General features: G+C 51.8%; 1 protein-coding gene and 1 long non-coding RNA gene across 2 annotated transcripts in view; both read right to left on the bottom strand.

Moving 5' to 3' along the window:
* The window catches only part of CTCFL (CCCTC-binding factor like), a 29,211-nt gene extending 15,179 nt beyond the window's left edge, over positions 1 to 14,032 (bottom strand). Inside the window, exons 1-7 of the mRNA XM_058686057.1 lie at positions 13,462 to 14,032; positions 12,544 to 12,769; positions 8,356 to 8,526; positions 7,905 to 8,038; positions 5,057 to 5,177; positions 3,531 to 3,680; positions 1,244 to 1,404 (exon numbers count right to left, since the gene is read on the bottom strand). Coding sequence (XP_058542040.1) covers positions 1,244 to 1,404; positions 3,531 to 3,680; positions 5,057 to 5,177; positions 7,905 to 8,038; positions 8,356 to 8,526; positions 12,544 to 12,769; positions 13,462 to 14,004 — 1,506 coding nt within the window. The 5' untranslated portion in view covers positions 14,005 to 14,032. The remainder of the gene's footprint in view (positions 1 to 1,243; positions 1,405 to 3,530; positions 3,681 to 5,056; positions 5,178 to 7,904; positions 8,039 to 8,355; positions 8,527 to 12,543; positions 12,770 to 13,461) is intronic.
* A 3,319-nt stretch (positions 14,033 to 17,351) lies between these two features.
* LOC131485994 (uncharacterized) lies at positions 17,352 to 18,977 on the bottom strand. Its single transcript, XR_009249124.1, has 3 exons — positions 18,745 to 18,977; positions 18,074 to 18,267; positions 17,352 to 17,560 (listed from the first exon to the last, which is right to left on the bottom strand). It is a non-coding gene; the product is annotated as an uncharacterized LOC131485994 (long non-coding RNA).
* Positions 18,978 to 19,276: the final 299 nt, after the last annotated feature.

Raw genomic sequence — 19,276 nt, forward strand, 5'->3', positions numbered from 1 at the left:
TCCTGACAGATGAGATTGTATCTCTGGCAACCACATTTTCCTTGAAGTGACGGACTCACTTCATTTACTTTTTTTTTTTTTAATGTTTATTTATTTTTGACAGAGAGAGAGAGAGAGAGAGAGCGTGTGCGTGCATGAGCGGGGAGGGGCAGAGAGAGAGGGAGACAACAGAATCTGAAGCAGGCTCCAGGCTCCCAGCTGTCAGCACAGAGCCCGACGCGGGGCTCGAACTCACGGACCGTGAGATCATGACCTGAGCCGAAGTCGGACGCTCAACCGACTGAGCCACCCAGGCGCCCCTCACTTCATTTACTTTCAAGAAAAAGGCACTGCATGTTGCCAAATGTCCAATGACTGAAGCAGGAGAGTTTGCCTATCCCTTGTTCTCCCAAGTGAAAACAGCAGTTCACGAAAAAAGTGGCTAGTTGGGCTGGCAACTCACACAATGCCACAGGTGATTCCCTGCAGACAGGTGCTGTGCTTTGGAAGACAGCACAGGGGCTCTGTTATTCAAAGATGAGTAACTAGGGGCACCTGGGTGGCTCAGTCAGTTAAGCATCCAACTTCGGCTCAGGTCATGATCTCAGGTTCATGAGTTCGAGTCCCGTGCTGGGCTCTGTGCTGACAGCTGGGAGCCTGGAGCCTGCTTTGGATTCTGTGTCTCCCTCTCTCTCTGCCCCCACCCACTCACACTCTCTCTCTCTCCCTCAAAAATAAATAAACATCAAAAAAAGAAAAAAAAAGATGAGTATCCTGGGTCAAGCCTGAATGAAGTTGAGAACTGTTACTCTCTATCAAGGACATTCTTAAGTAAAACCACCCTTCACTTTTGCGGCTGTGCATGAAGGTGAAGAACACAGCAGATGCCAGACCAGCCTGGGGTGACTGCTCTGCTTGTTCTCAGTCACCTCTGCTGCTGTGGCGCCTTCACGGCCGATGTCAACACGGTGAAAAGGGCAAATAATGTATCGGCGTGAATCAGTCATCTAATGACAAGAACTTTGATCTTACGGCCCCGACTGGCCGCAGGGACCTCCAGGGGTCTGTAAACCACACTTTGACGAAGTGCTGCTTTCAAGTATTGGCTCACGGCTGCTTTCGGGTTATTCTGAACCGTCTCTTTCACCAAAGCATGATCTTTTTTTTTTTTCACGATTTTCAAAGCGATGGGGAACCCCAACCCTCCCTCCCTCCATACACCACTGCCTCCCACTGCCTCCCCAAACTGGCTGAAACCGAGTACCTGCTTGCAGGCATAAGAGCAGTATTCACACTTGAACCTTTTCTCATTTTTATGGGTTTTCTGGTGCTGAACGAGGGCATAGCGTTCGTGGAAGACCGCGGTACAGTAACGGCACTTCATTTCCATGGCTTTGTAAGTATGCAGGTTGCGCAAATGGACACCTAGAACAGTTACAGAACGTTACACGGCAGAACGGTGTTCGGTCAGCTACTCTGCCCTCCCCTCTGAGTCAGGGCTTCTAGACCTCAGCGCTAAGGAGCTGGTTTCTTCTTGGTGGGGTGGGCGGGGCGGGGGGGGGGAAGGGGGGCGTGTCCTGGGCACTGAGAATATTTAGATTCCAGTAAGATTCCTTTCCTCCCCAGCTGTGACAACCAAAATGCCTCCAGATACTGCCAAGTGTCTCTCAGGGAACGAAGTCATTCCCTGCTGGGTGCTGTGCAGCACTGCTCAGAAGGAACCACACACAGGCTGCCAAGCCCAGGAATTACTCTTTTGACGTGGATTTCAATGTCACTTAAGGCACGGCACGTCCCACCTATTGTGTTCATTTAACAAAGCGCCTTGAGAACCTTATCAGCGAGGCGTGGGCAGGTTTTTAGGATAACCTTACGGTGGTTTTACATGACAAAGACACAACCTCTGGATTTTGACTGAAAAACAACAAAAAAAGTCCAAGTGTCGTGTTAAGAGTCAATGCCCTGTTTTTTCCTCTGTCCTAACGCATGCAGGACTCGCGGTAAGGTTTGATTGGACATGCTCTGGAATAATTTCTGCTGAATGGAGTCTGAAGCACGGTGGTTTGTGATCCTTTGTGTAAGAGGCCAAGCAAAAAGGGACAGCTGGTGGGGGTACACCCTAGTCGTGCTGTCTCAGGCATGTAAGAGTCTGATTTCTCCCACGGCGGCAGGAAGGGAGACTTCACTCGCTCACAAAGCATCTTACAGGGGTACATGGGGAGGGCCACCTGCTGAAAGGAGATGTAACCTACTTCACTCTGTCGAGCTGTCAGAGATTTGTTTCCTTTCTTGGCAATAGGCTTGTGACCCTTGTGCCCCACAAAGTCCCACCGGGCTGTGTTTTGTGGCATGCCGGTAACTCCAGTAATGTTGACAGAATGTTCTAGATTTTTAAAAGTTAAAGCTTCATGGGGCACCTGGGTGGCTCAGTAGGTTGAGCGTCCGACTTCAGCTCAGGTCATGATCTCGCGGTTCGTGGGTTCGAGCCCCGCATCGGGCTCTGTGCTGACAGCTCAGAGCCTGGAACCTGCTTCGGATTCTGTCTCTCTCTCTCTCTCTCTCTCTCTGTTCCCCCCGTGCTTTCTCTATCTCAAAAATTAATAAAATGTAAAAAAAACTTCAAAGAAAAATTTTAAAGCTTCATTAAACACCCTCACCCTTTCAGAAATGTTTTCCAAACAGTGCACCTCGTCTCCAGGGTTTTCTCCGGGCAAACCCGCGACTTGTACGTCTGCTAACGTGTTTTGAGCATCACAGCGTTACGTACTTTGGAAAGAGAAGTAAGTTCACGGAAAATGGGAAGCCCAGGGACCCCGAGACAAAGCAGGGATGCTCATTCACTGACGGCTGTGCCCACCACGACCCCACTGCTGAATATGCCTGGTTTTCCCTGCGGGCAGGGTAAAACCCCGAGTCCTAACCCTGGCATTCGGAGTCGCTCACGGCGGGTTCTGTTCTTGCTCTGTGGTGTTTTGTGCCACGAAGGGGACGTAACCATGTCACAGTAAAGGATTTCAGGCCCTGGCTGGCCTCCTTTGCTGAAGGGAGTTCCTTAAGGGGAGGACTGGTTTTGGTCCTCACTTTTGCCACTTCGGCCGCCAGAACTTTAGAGGATTACAGCAAGAGCCTAAGAAAAGTCTGCGGAGTGTCACTGGTGGGGACATTAACAGAGTCAGAACCTATAACAAGTCAGAACCTGTAACGAGTCCCTGCACCTCCGGACTCGGGGGACTTGGGGACAGATCACTCTATGTCTCTAAGCTCCTTCATCATCTGCTTCATCTGTAGAAGGAGGCCTAGGGTGGGATGAAACAAGACCTGTGACAGTGCTGCACCAGTGCTCCGAGCCGAACCATGAAACCGCACCTCTTCAGTCTCGCCACTAGATGGCGCCACAGGACCGCTGGGGAAAAAAAAAACTCCTTCCGGAGTAGGTCCTGCAGCCCAGCTACCTCCCTGTAACCAGGCCCAGGGCTCCAGGGTCCAGGACGTGCCTCCAAGGAGCCCGCAAATACCGTAGTTAAAGGAAGCTCATTAAGCCAGACACTCACGCAGGTCGCTCTTCCTTGCGATGACGGTGGCACAGTGCGGACACTGGTACTTGGGGACATTCTTGCTGTGCTTCTGCAGAACGTGTATTTTCATGGTGCCGCTCTGCGTGAAGCGTGTGTGGCACACGTGGCATTCGTAGGGCTTCTCACCTGTGACACGGATGACGAAAGTGACCCTCTGCACGGCGGCTTCGCCCAGCAGGCCCTGAACCTCCCCAAAGGTCTTGGGAGCCAAAAGCTTTTCTGCTGTCCCCGGGGCTCCTTTCTCCACCCTTCCCTCAACCGTTCAGCCCCACAGTTTGTGCCGGGTTCCTAAATCAAGCCCAGACAGACAGCGTTGGGTCGAGTAGGGCTGTGTGGACAGTGGCCCAGACGGGCGGCTCTCCTAACATCTGGCGGCTGACTCGTCACTTAGCTATCCGGTTCCTGCCGTGGCATCAAGAACCGAGATGTCCACGGAAACGTATTCTTCGTACCAAAAAGACAAACAAACAAGCAAACAGACAAAAAAACCCCACAAAGCGAGTACTAGAAATACCACACAATCCACGAATGCCACTTCTGGGGATTTATGCGAAGAAAAGGAAAACAGTAATTCGCAAAGGCATGTGCCCCCGTACGTTTACTGCAGCCTTATTTACAAACACCGAGATACGGAAGCAGTCCCAGGGTCTGACAGATGGACGGCTACAGAAGATGTGGTAAATACACAACGGAGTGTCGTTCAGCCGCAAAACAAGAATGAAATCTTGCCATTTCCAACAACATGGACGGACTTAAGGGGCGTTGGCCTCCGTGAAAGAGGCAGATGGAGAAAGACAAATACCTATGTTGTCACTTATATGCGGGATCTTTGGAACAAAACAGACAGAAACAGACTCATAAATACAGAGAACTGGTAGTTTCCGCAGGACGGGGCAGGGGGGGGGCAGCTGAGGGACGGGCCAACAGGTGAAGGGCATTATGAGGCACAAAGGTGAAGGGCATTACGAAGCACGAAACCAGCACACTTTACGTTTTGCCTTAAAACTGAAGGGTCCCCGGGGCGCCTCGGGTGGCGCAGACGGTTAAGCGTCCGACTTCGGCTCAGGTCACGGTATCGCGGTCCGCGCGTTCAAGCCCCGTGTCGGGCTCGGTGCTGACAGCTCGGAGCCTGGAACCTGCTGCGGATTCTGTGTCTCTCTCTCTCTTTGCCCCTCCCCTGCTTACTCTCTCACTCTCCATCTCTCCCTCAAAATAAAACGAACTTTAAAAAAAACCCTGAAGGGTCAGTTAAGCATGTGACTTTGAGCTCCCCGACAAACCTCGCCAGCAGGCACTGGATGGCGTCCTACTTAGCCCCGCGGGGTCCCAGCACGGTACTCACGTGGCCTCCCTCCGCACCAAACAGGCGCAGACGTGCGGATCCAGATCCCCGTGTGGGAAAAGCACAAAGAAATTCACTCTGCCGCCCGAGCTCTAACTGGGTGGCGGGGAGACAGGGCACCGGCCGAGCCTCCTGGGCCGCCCGCGGGGCCCGTCCTCACCTGAGTGTGTCCTCATGTGTCGCTTCAGCTTGTAGGTGTCTTTGCTGGCGTAGCTGCACAGGCTGCACTGGAAGGGACGCTCCCCCGTGTGCGAGCGGGTGTGTCGCTTTAGCTTGCTCGCCTGGCGAACAGAGGAAAGGCCGCTGGTGCCCCCGAAACCTCAGGGCGGTGGCCCAGTCGGCAAAGCGTTCGACTGCGGCTCAGCCCGCGATCTCGCGGGTTCGTGGGTTCGAGCCCCGCGTCGGGCTCTGTGCGGACGGCTCGGAGCCTGGAGCCCGCTTCGGGTTCTGTGTCTCCCCCTCTCTCTGCCCCTCCCCTGCTCACACTCTCTCTCTCTCTCTCTCTCTCTCAACAATAAACATTAAAAAGAACAAAAAGAAATAATAAAAAGCAGTAGTCTTCAACTAATCAGAATTATAAAAGATGCAGAAATCGGCCCGAGTTTAACCTCAGAGCGTATTTCACACACTGAAAAACATGAACCGGTCATTATTTTTATTTTCTGTCGTGGACAAAGTTTCTCATTTGATTGTGTGTGTGTGTGTGTGTGTGTGATCCTTTGTGGATAACGAGCAGTCATTTCGAGAGACTCTCAGGTTCAACTTCACTTTTACAAACTGAACTCTAGCGGCTCAGAGCCATACATGATTTTATTTGCATTTCCAAGGCAACATGCATCCGATCGCTGTAAAGTTTAGCTCAGGCTGCGGTGCACACAGGGCAGAAAACATCTGTCTGCGTGAATAAAGCAGGAAGCTCGAGGCATCAGGTCTTTGATGGGACGTTTCCCTACGGGCCCTTCGAGTTCACAGTTCTGTGGACCCCCATGGCACGTGGACCAAGGGAGGCCTTGCTTTCTATCAAGGGCAGGTTCTGTGTGTCAGTGATTTGTTTATAAGATGAAACTTGGAAGTAAAAGGAAACAAATTCTAATTTGATTAACTACATATCCCAGGCAATCAGTTAAAAGGCAAACCACACACTCCCTCCCATCTGATCATTTTTGGCCTGACTGAGCGCCTTCTAGAACTGCTCTTTTTCTGCGTGTGCTCACGGCAGGCCCGTATCTGCCTTTAGCGGACACGGCCCCATCAGCCACACTCGGGCGACGGAGGTCAGAAAGCCCGCGTCAGCCCTGAGCGCCATCCCAGGAAGGCTGCGCTCGGGTCTGGCTCCCCAGTACGGGATAAGCATACGGAAGCCTGGAGAACATTCAAGAACAACAGAAGACTTGGGACGGAAAACAAGGCCCAAACCGAAAAATGCAGCTCGGATTTTTAGAAGAAAAGTGGACGTCTTTGGGTATATTAGAAGGCAAAGCGAGAAGTTTTAGCAACAACAGCACAAAAAGTTTGGGGAGCGGTGAGAGGGAGCGAAGGCGCTGTGACAGATGTCCCCCGTGGCTGCAAAGGGAGGAGGGGACAAGGCGCGTTGACAAGGTGTCAGGAGCGTTGTGATCTGCCTACGGCTCTGGTACCTTCCTGGTGGCCTAAGCGTCAAGGGATGGTGAGGGGGGCCCAGGTGGCTCCCTGCTCAGAACCGAGCAGCAGGGAAAGGCTTGGAAACCGTACAAAAGGGGTGATAGCAGCGGCTGGGGGTCCCTCTGTCGAGGCCGACCAGCCCTCGGGCTGCACGCGGACTGCCCACCCCCGAGAAGGGCCTCTGCCAACACACGAGCTTGCTCGGAGAGCCAGAAGGACACCAAGGACGGGGCCACTCCGGGCCTCGGGTCCTCAGGCGGCTTTGAGTTCTGAAACCTCCTCTCGGGGTTTCCACACGCAGCCACCACCTTTAACTCCGATGGCAAATCATTTTTAAAAATAGTAACAGTGGGGGGAAAAGAATTCCTGAACCAAATCCTGACCCCGTGCGCCAACTTTCCTAGTTGATGAAACACGGTTGCGCCATGACTGTATTTAAATTTGAGGCCTCCCCTTTAACTCTGTTCCTTTCGAGTGTGTGATCCCTTCCCAACTGGGCTCAGACTCAGGACAGAGGGCCGAGTCCTTAAACGGTGACCGCAGAGACCTGACGTTGGAAAGGAAGTGTCACATTCTTCTGTCATTTCATTTAGGGTGCAGCTAGGCCTGCCAGAAGGTATAAATACAAGAGAATTCAAAGGAACACGACACATAATTGGAAATCTGAGATAGGTGGTCTGTCTGTAATTAAGACAGGAAACGGGCCGTGTCTGAATGCTCACACAAGTCGCTTTATATCTGACCAGGGGCCCCGGAGGTAAGGTCCAAAATTGCAGCAAAAACCCACACTGAATCTGTGTTCTATGTCAGAGCAAATACATTTTGATTTTGTAGAACTGACTACACTCCACAGAACACCGGACAGAACTTAACACACTTGAGAATTATTTCCCAAGTAAAAGTGATTGTATTTATAATTCGTACACCTTTCATGTTGCTTTCACGAGTTGGTAATCAAAAAAAAAAAAAAATCCAATTTTCTATTTTAAACGTATAAAATAAAAATGAGTATCATTTCCCACATAGATTTTCTACGAATAATATCTTTAGCAAAACCTATTCTGTAAGAGATTCTGTTAGTGTGACTTAACTTTTGCGTCAACTTTTTAAATTTCTTGTCTAATGTTTATTTTTGAGAGAGACACAGAGTGTGAGCAGGGGAGGGGCAGAGAGAGAGAAAGGGAGACAGAGGCTTTGAAGCAGGCTCCAAACTCTGTCAGCAGAGACCCCGACGTGGGGCTTGAACTCACAAACCATGAGATCATGAGCTGAGCTGAAGTCGGACACTTAACCAACTGAGCCACTCAGGCGCCCCGTGTCAAGTTAGAAAGAATGCCACAAAGCCCTAAGGACAAGGACGGACTTACTTCCACACTGGCATACTTGCAGATGGAACATTTAAAGGGTTTCTCGTGAGTGTGTTTATAACGTCTGTGTCGGACAAGTTCTCCACTGGTGACAAATGCCATGACACAGTCACCACACTTGTAGGGCCTGGTTCCTGTAAAATCACAAGTTCAGCCTTTTCAGATAAGACTTCACCACAAATATCCCTAGGGATTTATAACCTATCAATTAGACTCCATTTCAAAACGCTCTAACAATGAAGAAGAGGTCCTGTAAACCCTAACTACCCCCAGACACGTGTGGGAAGAAAATCCTTGTAACACTCGATGTTTTTAAGCACAATCGAAGAAGACAAAACCAAAGGGGTCGAAATAGACACGTTACTCTCAAGTGCAGATAGGTGGATTCGCATTCGTACGTAAACCTTAACACGCATCCTTCATGGGAAATAATTCTTCTCCCCTGGTTTACCTGTGTGAGTGTTGATGTGATTCCGCAGAAGAGTGACCGTGCGGAAAGCTTTCAGGCACAGGTGGCACATGTGGGGCTTTTCGGTGCTGTGAGTTTTCATATGACGATTAAAGCTCGAAATTCTAGAAGAGGTGAACACGCAGCTATCACAGCAGAAGGGTCGTTTTGCTTCTGCAGGAAGAAGATACGGAGTCTGTGTATTTGGAAAAATCTTTCGTTTCAATGTTGAAATTCCACTGAAACTCATCGAAGTTACTCGGTACATCCTTTTTTTGGTTTTTTTTTTACGCATAATATGGTAACCCAACAGGAGACGTTCCATGCAAACGGGTGACCGGAAGAGCTGAGGCAACTCTAGCAATAGACAAAACAGACTTAAGGCAAATACTGTTCCAAGAGACAATTAAGGACGTTATATAACGATAACAGACTCGATCTATCACAAAAGTAGGACAGTTATAAACATATACGCGCCCCATGACAGAGTCCCAAAATACTTGAAGCAAAAATTGACAGAAGTGAAGGTGGAGAGAGGCGCTTGGAGATTTCAACACCCTACTTTCAACAATGGAGAGGACAACTAGACAGAGGATCAGCAAGGAAACAGAAGACCCCCCGCCATCAACCAAACAGACGTAACAGACATCTACAGAACACCACTCAACACCAGCACGGTGGACATTATTCTCCTCACGTGCAAACGGAAACTTCCTCAGGAAAAGCCACGTGTCAGGCCACAAAACGAGTGTCAATAAATTTAAAAATATAGAGATCATATGCTCTCTGACCGTGATGGCACTAAAGTGGCAATCGGTAACAGAAGGAAGCTTGGAAAATTCACACATATGTGGAAATTAAACAGCACGCTCACAGGTGACCGATGGGTCAAAGAAGACATCACAAAGCCACTGTGAAATGCTCTGAGCTGAATGGAAGTGACACACAGCACACCAAAGCTTATAGCATGTAGCGAAAGCAGTGCTCGGAGGAAAAGTTTCAGCTGTAGACACCTACGTGAAAAAAGAAAAAGCATTTCGGGTCAATAACCTAACTTTACATCCTGAGGAACTAGAAAAGTAAGAGAAATCTAAACCCAAAGCTGGCAGAAGGAAGGAAATCATGAAGACTGGAGTGGAGATAAATGAGATCGAAGACAGAAAAACAACAGAACTGATGAAAGCAAAAATAGGTTCTTTGAAAAGATCACCACTGACAAACCTTTACCCGGACTTGCAACTGGGAAACAAATGAGACAAGTCAAATAAGCAAAAGCAGGAAGGGAAAGTGGGGACATTACTACCAACTGCACAGAGGGACAGAGCTTATAAGAGAATACTGCGAGCCACTGTCTGCCAGCAAACCAGATAACCCAGAGAAAATGGAATATTCTTAGAAACACACAAGCCACCATAACTGGCTCCAGAAGAAACAGAAAATCGGAATAGCGCTATAGCAAACAAAGAGATTGAGTCATTCATCAAAAAAACTACCCACAAAGAAATCCCTAGGACCAGAGGGATTTACTGGAGAATTCTACCAGGTGCTTAAAGAATTAACATCAATCCTGGGGCGCCTGGGTGGCTCAGTCGCTTAAGCATCCGACTTCAGCTCAGGTCACGATCTCACGGTTCGTGAGTTCGAGCCCCGCGTCGGGCTCTGTGCCGACGGCTCGGAGCCCGGAGCCGGCTTCGGATTCTGTGTCTCTGTCTCTCTCTGCCCCTCCCCCACTCGTGCTCTGTCTCTCTCTATCAAAAATAAATAAAATGTAAAAAAAAAAAAAAGGAATTAACATCAATCCTTTTTCAAAGTTCAGGCACAAAAAAGTAGGACCCTTCCATGAGGCCAGCATTACTCAGACACCACAGACACCAATCTTCAAATCTTCAGTAGAATTCCAATAAACCAAACCCAGTAGTAGCTTATTAAAAGAATTGTGCACCAGGACCAAGTGGAATTTATCCCAGGAATGGAAGGGTGGTGGGACGTATGGAAACCAAGCAGTGCAACACACCATATTCACAAAAGGAAGGGGAAGGAAAACGCGGTCATCTCAACAGCTTCAGAAAAAAGCACTTTACGAATTCCAACAACACCCAATAAACTTGGAATAGAAGGTTCATGGGTTGACCTGCGTTCCCCAAAAAGATACACTGAAATCCTAACGGCAAATGTCTGTAACTGTGACCTTACCTGCAAATAGGACCTTTGTAGATGTCATCAAGTTTAGATGATCATGCCGGATGAGGGTGGGTCCTAATCCAGCATGATTGGTACCCGAGTGAGAACAGAAGAAACAGAGAGAGAGAGACACACACAGGGAAGGAGAGTTTTACGTGACAACATGGGCAGACACCAGTGATATATCCGTAAGCCAAAAAATGTCGTGATTGTGACAACGGCCAGATGCTAAGAAAAAGGCACGGAACATGTTCTTTCCTAGAACCTTCCAACAGCATGATCTCGATCTCAGGTTTCCAGCCTTTGGGACCACGAGAGAATCCATTTTTGTCGTTTACGGCACCCAGCTTGCGGTATTTTGTTACGGCAGGCACCAGGAAACGAATACAGGCACCAATTAAAAAATAAAAGATTTCAACAGACATTCCTCCAAAGAAGACCTACGAGTGGCCAATAAGCACATCAAAATATATGCGACATCATCAGGCGCCAGGAAAATGCAAATCAAAACCACAATGAGATAACTCTTTACATCCACTAGGATGGCTATTGTGGTTTCAAGACGGGAAGTTAAGTGTCAGCAAGGACGTGGAGACACTGGAACCCCCTGACACTGCTGGTGGGATTGTAAATCGGGGCAGCTGCAACCGTGAGTTGCAACCGGAAGAACAGAGAGAAAGCATTCCAACAAAAGCCTGTGCGCGAATGTTCACGGCGGCACTCTGGCGATGGGTGGACGGATGGGAACAAAATAGGCTGTACCCACGACGCAGTACGACTCAGGAATGAAGGAACAAAGCCCTGATAAATGCTACAACGTGGGCGAAGCTTGCAAACATCAGGCCAAGGGAAGGCACCCAGACACAAAAGGGCACGTGTTTTAGGTACATGAGTCCATGTAAGGGAAATGTCCAGAACATCCCGATGCTACGTGGGAATACTTTGGGGGATGAAAATAGCCTGGAATTAGTGGTGAGGGTTGCACAAAATTGTGAACATACTAAAAATAAAGCGAGCTAGGAATTGGGAATTTGGGGGTACAATCTCCTGCTTTAAATACAGGAGAAACGCTATATACGGGGACACACGTTATAGCAAAGGTTGCAAACTCAACCCCCCGCTGAGGCCAGAGGCGATAAACCCAAATGAATGCTTCTACCCACAGGTTAAGATCAGGTTAAGTGACTTTTGAAACTGAGTCACCTCCCCACCCCGGCCACCTGCGGCTGAGAGGAACCAGCCGAGCGTCGCCAGATTTGACTTTGCAGAAATGAGCTAGAAACTGAGATTTGAGGGACCAACTCTCTTGATTTAAGTAAGCGAGACCCTGGTATTTTCTAAAAAGCTCAACAATTTTTGAGGGTCAACTTGTTTTGTGGGCGGCCGCCAGGCAACCTCGGTTTTAACGTGACTCTGAGAGAGCTTCAAGGTCCTTCTTAACCTGGCCCCATCACCCTCTTTGGGCACCCACCGTGGGGCTCTCCGGGAGCCGTCCACTTTACGAAGGCACATACTTCCGGAGCTACCCCCACGGGCCATCTCCTGCCGCCTGGAATGGTGATCCCGTCTTAATGGTTTCTGAGTCCTCTCCCTGAGCCTCGCCTAACATCAGATGCTCTGCCGCCTTGTGGACATCACCCCTTCTCCCGGCCCCGGGGCCCTCGCCCTCACCTCCATCAGCCCTGCATTCCCCTGCCCCCGCCTTCCCCCGCTTCCACCCGCCGGCTGCAAACTAGGGGCAGATCAGGGCTCACCTTCTCTGTTCTCACGCAGCACTTGGCAGAATTATTTTTACAGTGCCTTTAGAACATTTCTGTCCGAGACACAAAGCTCTTTGGGGTTCGATTCCCCATACAGACCATTAGCTTAAATTTTCTGCCGTTTCCTGACATTTTGGAAGCCAACCGAAAGGCGACCCCATAAAATTTCAACCCCCATCCCGTTCCCCTGAAGGAAAAGCACAGCCCCCCCTGAGACGCAGGGTCTCTTACGCTAAGCGAACCGGCCTACCCTCTGCCTTTTTCTGATTGTTTGTAGAGTTGGCTTTTTCAACACGGCCTTGACCGGAGGCAGGTCTGTCTTCCTGTTCTCCCACGTTTAAGTTTGAAATTGTGAGAACAATTTCGTCACTTCCTTCGTCTCCAGGCTTGGCTTCCACGAGAAAGAACTGCTCCTGGGTCTGGGCGTGGAACCCTCCTTCAGCAGACGGCTGGTCCTCCCCCTGACCTTTCTCAAGCTGATAAACAAAAATGAGTATTCACACAAATACTATACTCTCGATGACAATCGATAAAACTCTTTGCCGGGATGAAACCGCAGAATACGTAAAGAACAAAAAACTAAAGAAGCACAGATTATTCAGTGCAACCAAAATGCTTAAGCCATAACTACTAAGCACCAAGGGTTTTGGTAAGAAAATGTCACACAATTTTAAAACAAAACAAAACACGCGCACAGCACCCTGTAATATTCTAATCTAATTTTTTAAGCTCTTAGAAAGAACATGAAGGGGGCACCTGGGTGGCTCAGTCGATTGAGCGACCGACCCAACTTCGGCTCAGGTCACGATCTCACGGTTCGTGGGTTCGAGCCCCGCATCGGGTTCTGTCCTGACAGCTCGGGGGCCTGAAGCCTGCTTCGGATTCTGTGTCTCCCTCTCTCTCTGCCCCTCCCCACATTCTCTCTCTCGCTCTCAAAAATAAACATTAAAGCAGAAAAAGAAAAAGAAAGAAAAGAACATAAGGTCTCCCGAGATCTTCCCAGGGCATTATTTTTACCGTGCTTAATTTTAAAGTGCAATTTTTAAACTGCTTGTCCATACCCAATACCGCACCAAGAGCCACTTTTAAAAAAACAACCACAAAAAAAGAAAAGCCGCTGGGAGTTTTTCCTCTATGTACAGGGTCTGTTTATTAAAACCGGCCGTACCTTGACCGACCCGGTGCTTTCGGCCAAGCTCACCACAAACTTGGTGTCTTCGTTGGCCGTGGCCACACTGCCCTCCAGAACGTGAAGCTGCATCACCTCCAGCTCTTGCAAAGTGTACGCGTCTTCCTGGATGCTAATGATCACGCACTGCTGGGACCCCTCGTCCAGCCACAGCAGAGACTGCTCCCCGCCGCTGGCCTGCCGGACTGCCCCCTGCACCCCTTCCCGGCCCTGCGGTGTCAGCCAGCCGACGTCCTGTAGCTGCACGTCTTCGGAGGAAAAGAGCACCGTCTGCAGGGTCACGATGTGCTTCCCGCTCTCCTCCGTGGTGAGCACCAGCTCCCGCTCCCGCTCCCCCTCCAGCATCTTGGCCTGGAGGAGGCCATGGGTGCCCTGGGCCTCCACATTTCCGGGGCCCAGGTGTTCCCTCCCTCTGCAGGCTCCCTCTTCCTGCCCCACTTCCAGGGCTTTTGCCGGCATCAACTCCCATTCTTTGATTTTGGTAAACTGCTCAGAAGGGACGGAGAGCTCAGTCCCTGCCATCGTGACGTGGCCTGTGTAAGAAAGAAGCGAGCCGTCTTGGTAGGGCACAGGGCGGTTCGATCAAGGCATGCCAAGGTCCTGGCCTCCTGCGAGTCAGGGCTAAGTTGACTCAGCCTAGGCCTGGAAGAGGCTGAGCCTAAACAGGGTTGAAGCTAAAGTCGGCATTAGTCCAGAAGATTCCAGAACCCACGGGGTTGGGCCTGAAGTCGGCTTTTGGCAAATGCACGTTCCAGGCCTAGCAAAGGGGGGTGGGGGGCGCTTAGCAGGGTCCGGGGCCATGCACGCCGCTAGGCCTAGAAAGCTCGGGTCTGAGTGGGCTTTCAGCAAATGCATGTGCAAGGGGGGGGGCCCCGAGCAAACTTTCCACCACGTGGCACGTCCAGATCGAGCGCCGTCTGTGCCGCCTGGACTTTGGGCCTGGAGCCCACGCAATCTCGGCAGAGCAGGCTTCAGCCCCGGGCACGCACACCCTGGGCGTTCGGGGCGCCCCCACTCCCGGTCCCACCCGACGCCCGCCCTCCACGCCTAGCCCGGGGCCCCCCTCCCCAGCCCCGCCCTCCCACACCCACGTGGCACCAGCCTGTGTCCCGGAGGGGCCTGGCGTCCAGCCCCAGGGGCGGCCCCTCACCCGGGAGGCGTGGCCTGGGCGCCAAGCCCACCCCGTCTAGACGCGGGGTGGCCTCCACCTCGAGCCAGCCGCGAGCCTTGTGCCGCCAGCTACCGCCTGCAGCTCGCAGGCCGCTTGGATGCGAGGGTCGATGCAGCAGCGCGCAGGCGCTGGGCTGGGCGGGAAAGAGGGGCTCAGCGTGCAAGGGGCGGAGCCAGGGGAGAGGGATGATGCAAGGGACGATGGGGGAGTTGGAAGGGGAGGGGCACCCTCAGGGGGAGCTGAGACCCGGATAGATATGGAGCGGAAATGGGGGCCACCTGCAAGGGGCACACGGGGGACGCATGGGGGAAAGCATATGGGCACCTGCAGGGGGCGCGGAGAGACCCTAGGGGCAGAGTAGTGGGGGCACCTGGGTGGGGGAGGGGCTAAGATGGGGGGAGGGGAATAAATGAGGGAGGGAAATGGGACCTGCAAAGGGCGCCGAGAGACCCCGGGGGCAGGTGGATGGGAAAGGGGAGTGGTGGGGGCACCTGTGGGGGGGGAATGCACGAGGAGGGAACGTGCGGCGGGACCTGCAGGGGGCGCCGAGAGATCCCGGGGGCAGGTGGATGGGAAGGGGGAGTAGAGGGACCACCTGGGGGGGGGGGGCAGAGCAGAGACTTGGGGTAGGAGCGTGGATAAGGTGGGGGCGTGCCAGGGAGGGAGAACTCTGAGGAGTTGGGAAGCACGGAGTGGGTAGATGGGCAGGGGCGGTGGATGGGTGGTGGGGGAGCCCGTGGGGGGGGGGGGCTCCGGAGGTTCTGGTGAGCGCGACAGAGAATGGCAGGGAGCCCAGACAAGGGTGGGGCGTGGAAGTCCATGGAACAGAAGGGGAGAGGTAGGAAGGGGCACCGGGGAGGAGACACAGGGGGCAAGAAGGAAGCAGAGCGGAGCCGGTGGGGTTGGTGGGAGCGTGGAGGGGAGGGAGGGCTGGGCTCGGGCGGGAGTGGGAGCTGCGGGTCAGCTGGCGTCTTCTCCCGATCTCCAGACCTTCCAGGCCTTACCAAGTTCTTTCCCCAACATCTCAGGGCGGGCGGGAGAAGGCGGGGGAAAGCGAAGGAGAAAGGGACCAGGCGGGAGCGCGCCGTGCGCCGCCGGGCTTTTCGCTTAAAAGGGCGGCTCGCCTGGTGTGCGAATTTCACCTCAATAAATTCTTTTTAATGGAAATTAATAATTTTGATGGTCTCCAGAAGGAGTTGGTTGGTGTCTTCAGCTAGGTCCAAAATCGATGCAAGTTTGGAGCGAAGGGTGATTAAGATAGTCTGCCGTACGTTGATTGGTTTTTTTTTTTTTTTTTAAGGTTATGGTTTTACAACATTCCAGGGAATCATCCCATTTTGTTTTCACTTTTTTCAAGATTTGAATACAATTTTAATGGAATTTTCTTGTGTGCTGATTGCGGATAAACTTATTTGGATGATGGGGGGAAGGGGTTCTGTACAGACAACGCAGGACAGGAGACGACAGTCTTGAGGAGAAGGCTCTGATGGGTTTCCAAAGCCTCAGAGGAGAAATAGTTTCTTTCTTTCTTTTTTTTTTTTTTTTTAAGTTTATTGTTTAATTAGAGATTGAGAGAGAGTGCAAATGGGGGAGGGGCAGAGAGGGAGAGAGAGAATCCCAAGCAGGCTCCATGCTGTCAGCACAGAGCCTGATGCAGGGCTCGAACTCAGCAGTAATGCCTTTGTGACTCAGATTCTCGGATCGCCGGTTTTAAATACTGTGTCTGGGGTTTCTGTTACGATAAGTGTACTCCACGGGGGAGATAGTTCTTTGAAGGTCGTGGGAAAACAGCGTGTTCTAACAACCGCTTTTAGATCATTTAAATGAGTTTTTCTGCTTGAACAACCCCCACCTACTTAGTGCCTTCTCTGGTAATTTTGCATTATCGCTCCAACACTCATGCAGCTAGAAACTTTTGCCAGTGTTTAGGCCACAAATTTGTGATTAGAAATTTCAACTACTGGGGCCCCTGGGGGGGCTCTGTCGGTTGGGCGTCCGACTTCGGCTCAGGTCACGATCTCATGGCTCGTGGGTTCGAGCCCCGCGTCGGGCTCTGGGCTGACCGCTAGAGCCTAGAGCGGCCTAGAGCCTGCTTAGGGTTCTGTGTCTCCTCTCTCTGCCCCTCCCCCGCTCGTGTTCTGTCGCTCTCTCGCAAAAGTGAATAAACACTAAAAAAAAAAAAAAAAATTAAAAAAGAAAAGAAATTTCAACTACCAATTAAAAATGAAAATTTTAAAGGAGATATAAGGCCAAGTGGGAGGATGGCCATGGAGAGGGGAAACCAAGGTAGACTTGGAGGAGAAATGTAGGGGCTTAAGGAGAGACAGGGAGAGATGAGCAGGGGGTAGGGGGGTGGCAAGGAGATACGGCAGGAAGAGAGCTGCCTGGGTGGGGCGGGGAGGATGACATGGATGGAGGGGAGGCAGGAGGTAAAGCAGAAGAGACAAACCTACGGTTTTCTAAACTTTGCTCCTGAAGTGGGAAGTTGTCCCAAAGATTGTATTTGTTTTCTTTCCTCTTGGCAGACGTTCTTGGGAGCCACCAGGGGAAGCCATCTTGGAACCCATTAGGGGGCTGGCCAAGGAAAACCCCTTTGGAGCCTCTGAGGGGCCCTGTTTGAGGGGCCTCTGAGGGGACACCTCAGAAGGTCGCCTTCCTTCAGGAGGGTCCAGGCAGCCCCACTGACCAGGGAAAGGAGAGGAGCCTTTGCGAGTGGATCACGACAAAGGAAAACCACCGTCGGGGCCGTGAGGTGGCCGACGTTGAAACAGCATTCCCGGGCCAGGGTGCCAGCCTGACTGTGCCTGTGGATGGGGTTAAAAGATCTGGGCAACGGTGTTTGGAGCCGCCGTGTAGCCCGGACTCGATCCCAAGGCAGTGGGCACGTCTGGCAGTCTCTGGAAGAATCTGGAAAGTCAAGGTCACATTTTAGCAGTGTCGGCATCTTTGGGCCACAACTGGCTGTAAGTACGCGCCGCCTCCGATCCCCGTTCCCTGTGGAATCTGAACTGACTCTTCCTTTCGGACTCCACAGACCTCCCTGTGTTGGCAGATAACATTTGGAGGGAGACACCCCAGGAGGGAGATGCTGGCTTTCTGCCAAAAGGCCCGGGGAGCCCAGGAGACCAGAAATGTAAGAGGTGGGATCCCATTTGTCCCTGAGTGTGTGCAGCGCTTTCTGCCAGGTGGACTCACGATCCTGCTGCTTAGGGCATCGAGATAGAGCACGAGGCAGGTTGCCTGTATTTAGTCTAGAATGAAATAAACAATTAACTCCTGGGCCCACGACCTTCCCGTCAAACCCACACTCCTCAGATTCGCCTCCGTTCCTTCCTTGATCTGCCCTCCCCTGTCCCTCTTTCCAAACCTTTTTCCAGCGATTCCCGGTCCCCGCTCCATTATGACCTGCCTCCTACTTACCCCTCAAGTGGCCTCGACAGACGTAAACTGGGCTGTGTGTCTGCTGGGCCTCGAACCCGGAGCTTTGCTTTGCGCGTCGTAGGTGGGCCTTGGTGCACCCGTGGCTATAGCATATCCTCTCCCGGAGGCAAGTGCTCCTTCGTCTCCTCACGGTGCCCAGGGTGGTGATGGGCCAGCCCGGGTTCACCCAGTGCCTGTCGTACAATTGCCGGTCACTTGCCTCCCCCTGATAGTGATGCTTACGATGCCTTTTCCTGGGTCCCCTGCCCGCCCGGCGGGTTCCTTGAAGGTTCTCGCAGCCCTCTGTAACATTGTCGTTTTAGCGTTTGGGACAGTATTGTTCCCTGGTGGTGGGGGGGCGGGGAGGGTCCGTGTCATCAGCCCTCGGTCAGCCAGCGTGGCTCCAAGCGGAGAAGGGTCCTGGCCGAGTATATGGTGCATAGCACACAAAATACAGCAAGTGGGGAAGGCCACGCTAGGGCTTGGCTGCGGGAAGCAGATGTTCGAGTACCTTCTGTTCAGACGGCTCTCTTGGCTTACCAGCATTACCTCCAGGGCATGCTTGCGACCAAGCAGGCATGTCCCACGTGTGGGACGGATATGATCCATAATGCTACTCAGAAATGTCATAGATTTAAACAGAGATAGGGAAACGGCCGATATAAAACTACCTTGGAAGTTAGAAATAAGTCAGCGTCCTGTAGGGCAGCAGGGAACGAGGGAGGCCAGCAGGTGCTACCGCTGTCTTTCGAGATTCTTCTGTCTGCTCTGTGCTTCTCAAGTTTAGTGTCACCAGCCTTGCCGCTCAACAGCTCCCTAGGCCCCTAACCTGAGCGCAGAATCTTCCCGAGGCACGTGGTAAGCGCTTCGGTATCTGAAGTTCCCAAGGGGAAAAAGACCTCAATGATGAACATGGTGTGAGAAGGGCTGGAATTGTCATCAGGTCTACACCGGGAAGGGGCCGTGAGCTGAGGGAGCTAAGCACTTGGCCTGAGTTAGCTCTTGAATCATCCGGGTAACCTAGGAGGGGGCAATGTCACAACCCCCTTTTTTCCAGTGAAAAGAACAGAAAGGCTAAGAAACGTGCTCAATTCTCAGGAAGGGGAGGAGAGTTAATTACTACTTTGTCCGATACTAGGATCGGAGAGGAGGCCCCAACTTTTTCTTCTTTCCGCGAGGCTGGCTGTTCTATTTATTTATGTT

This window comes from Neofelis nebulosa, chromosome 9 (genome assembly GCF_028018385.1).
Source record: "Neofelis nebulosa isolate mNeoNeb1 chromosome 9, mNeoNeb1.pri, whole genome shotgun sequence".
Classification (NCBI taxonomy): Eukaryota; Metazoa; Chordata; class Mammalia; order Carnivora; family Felidae; genus Neofelis; species Neofelis nebulosa.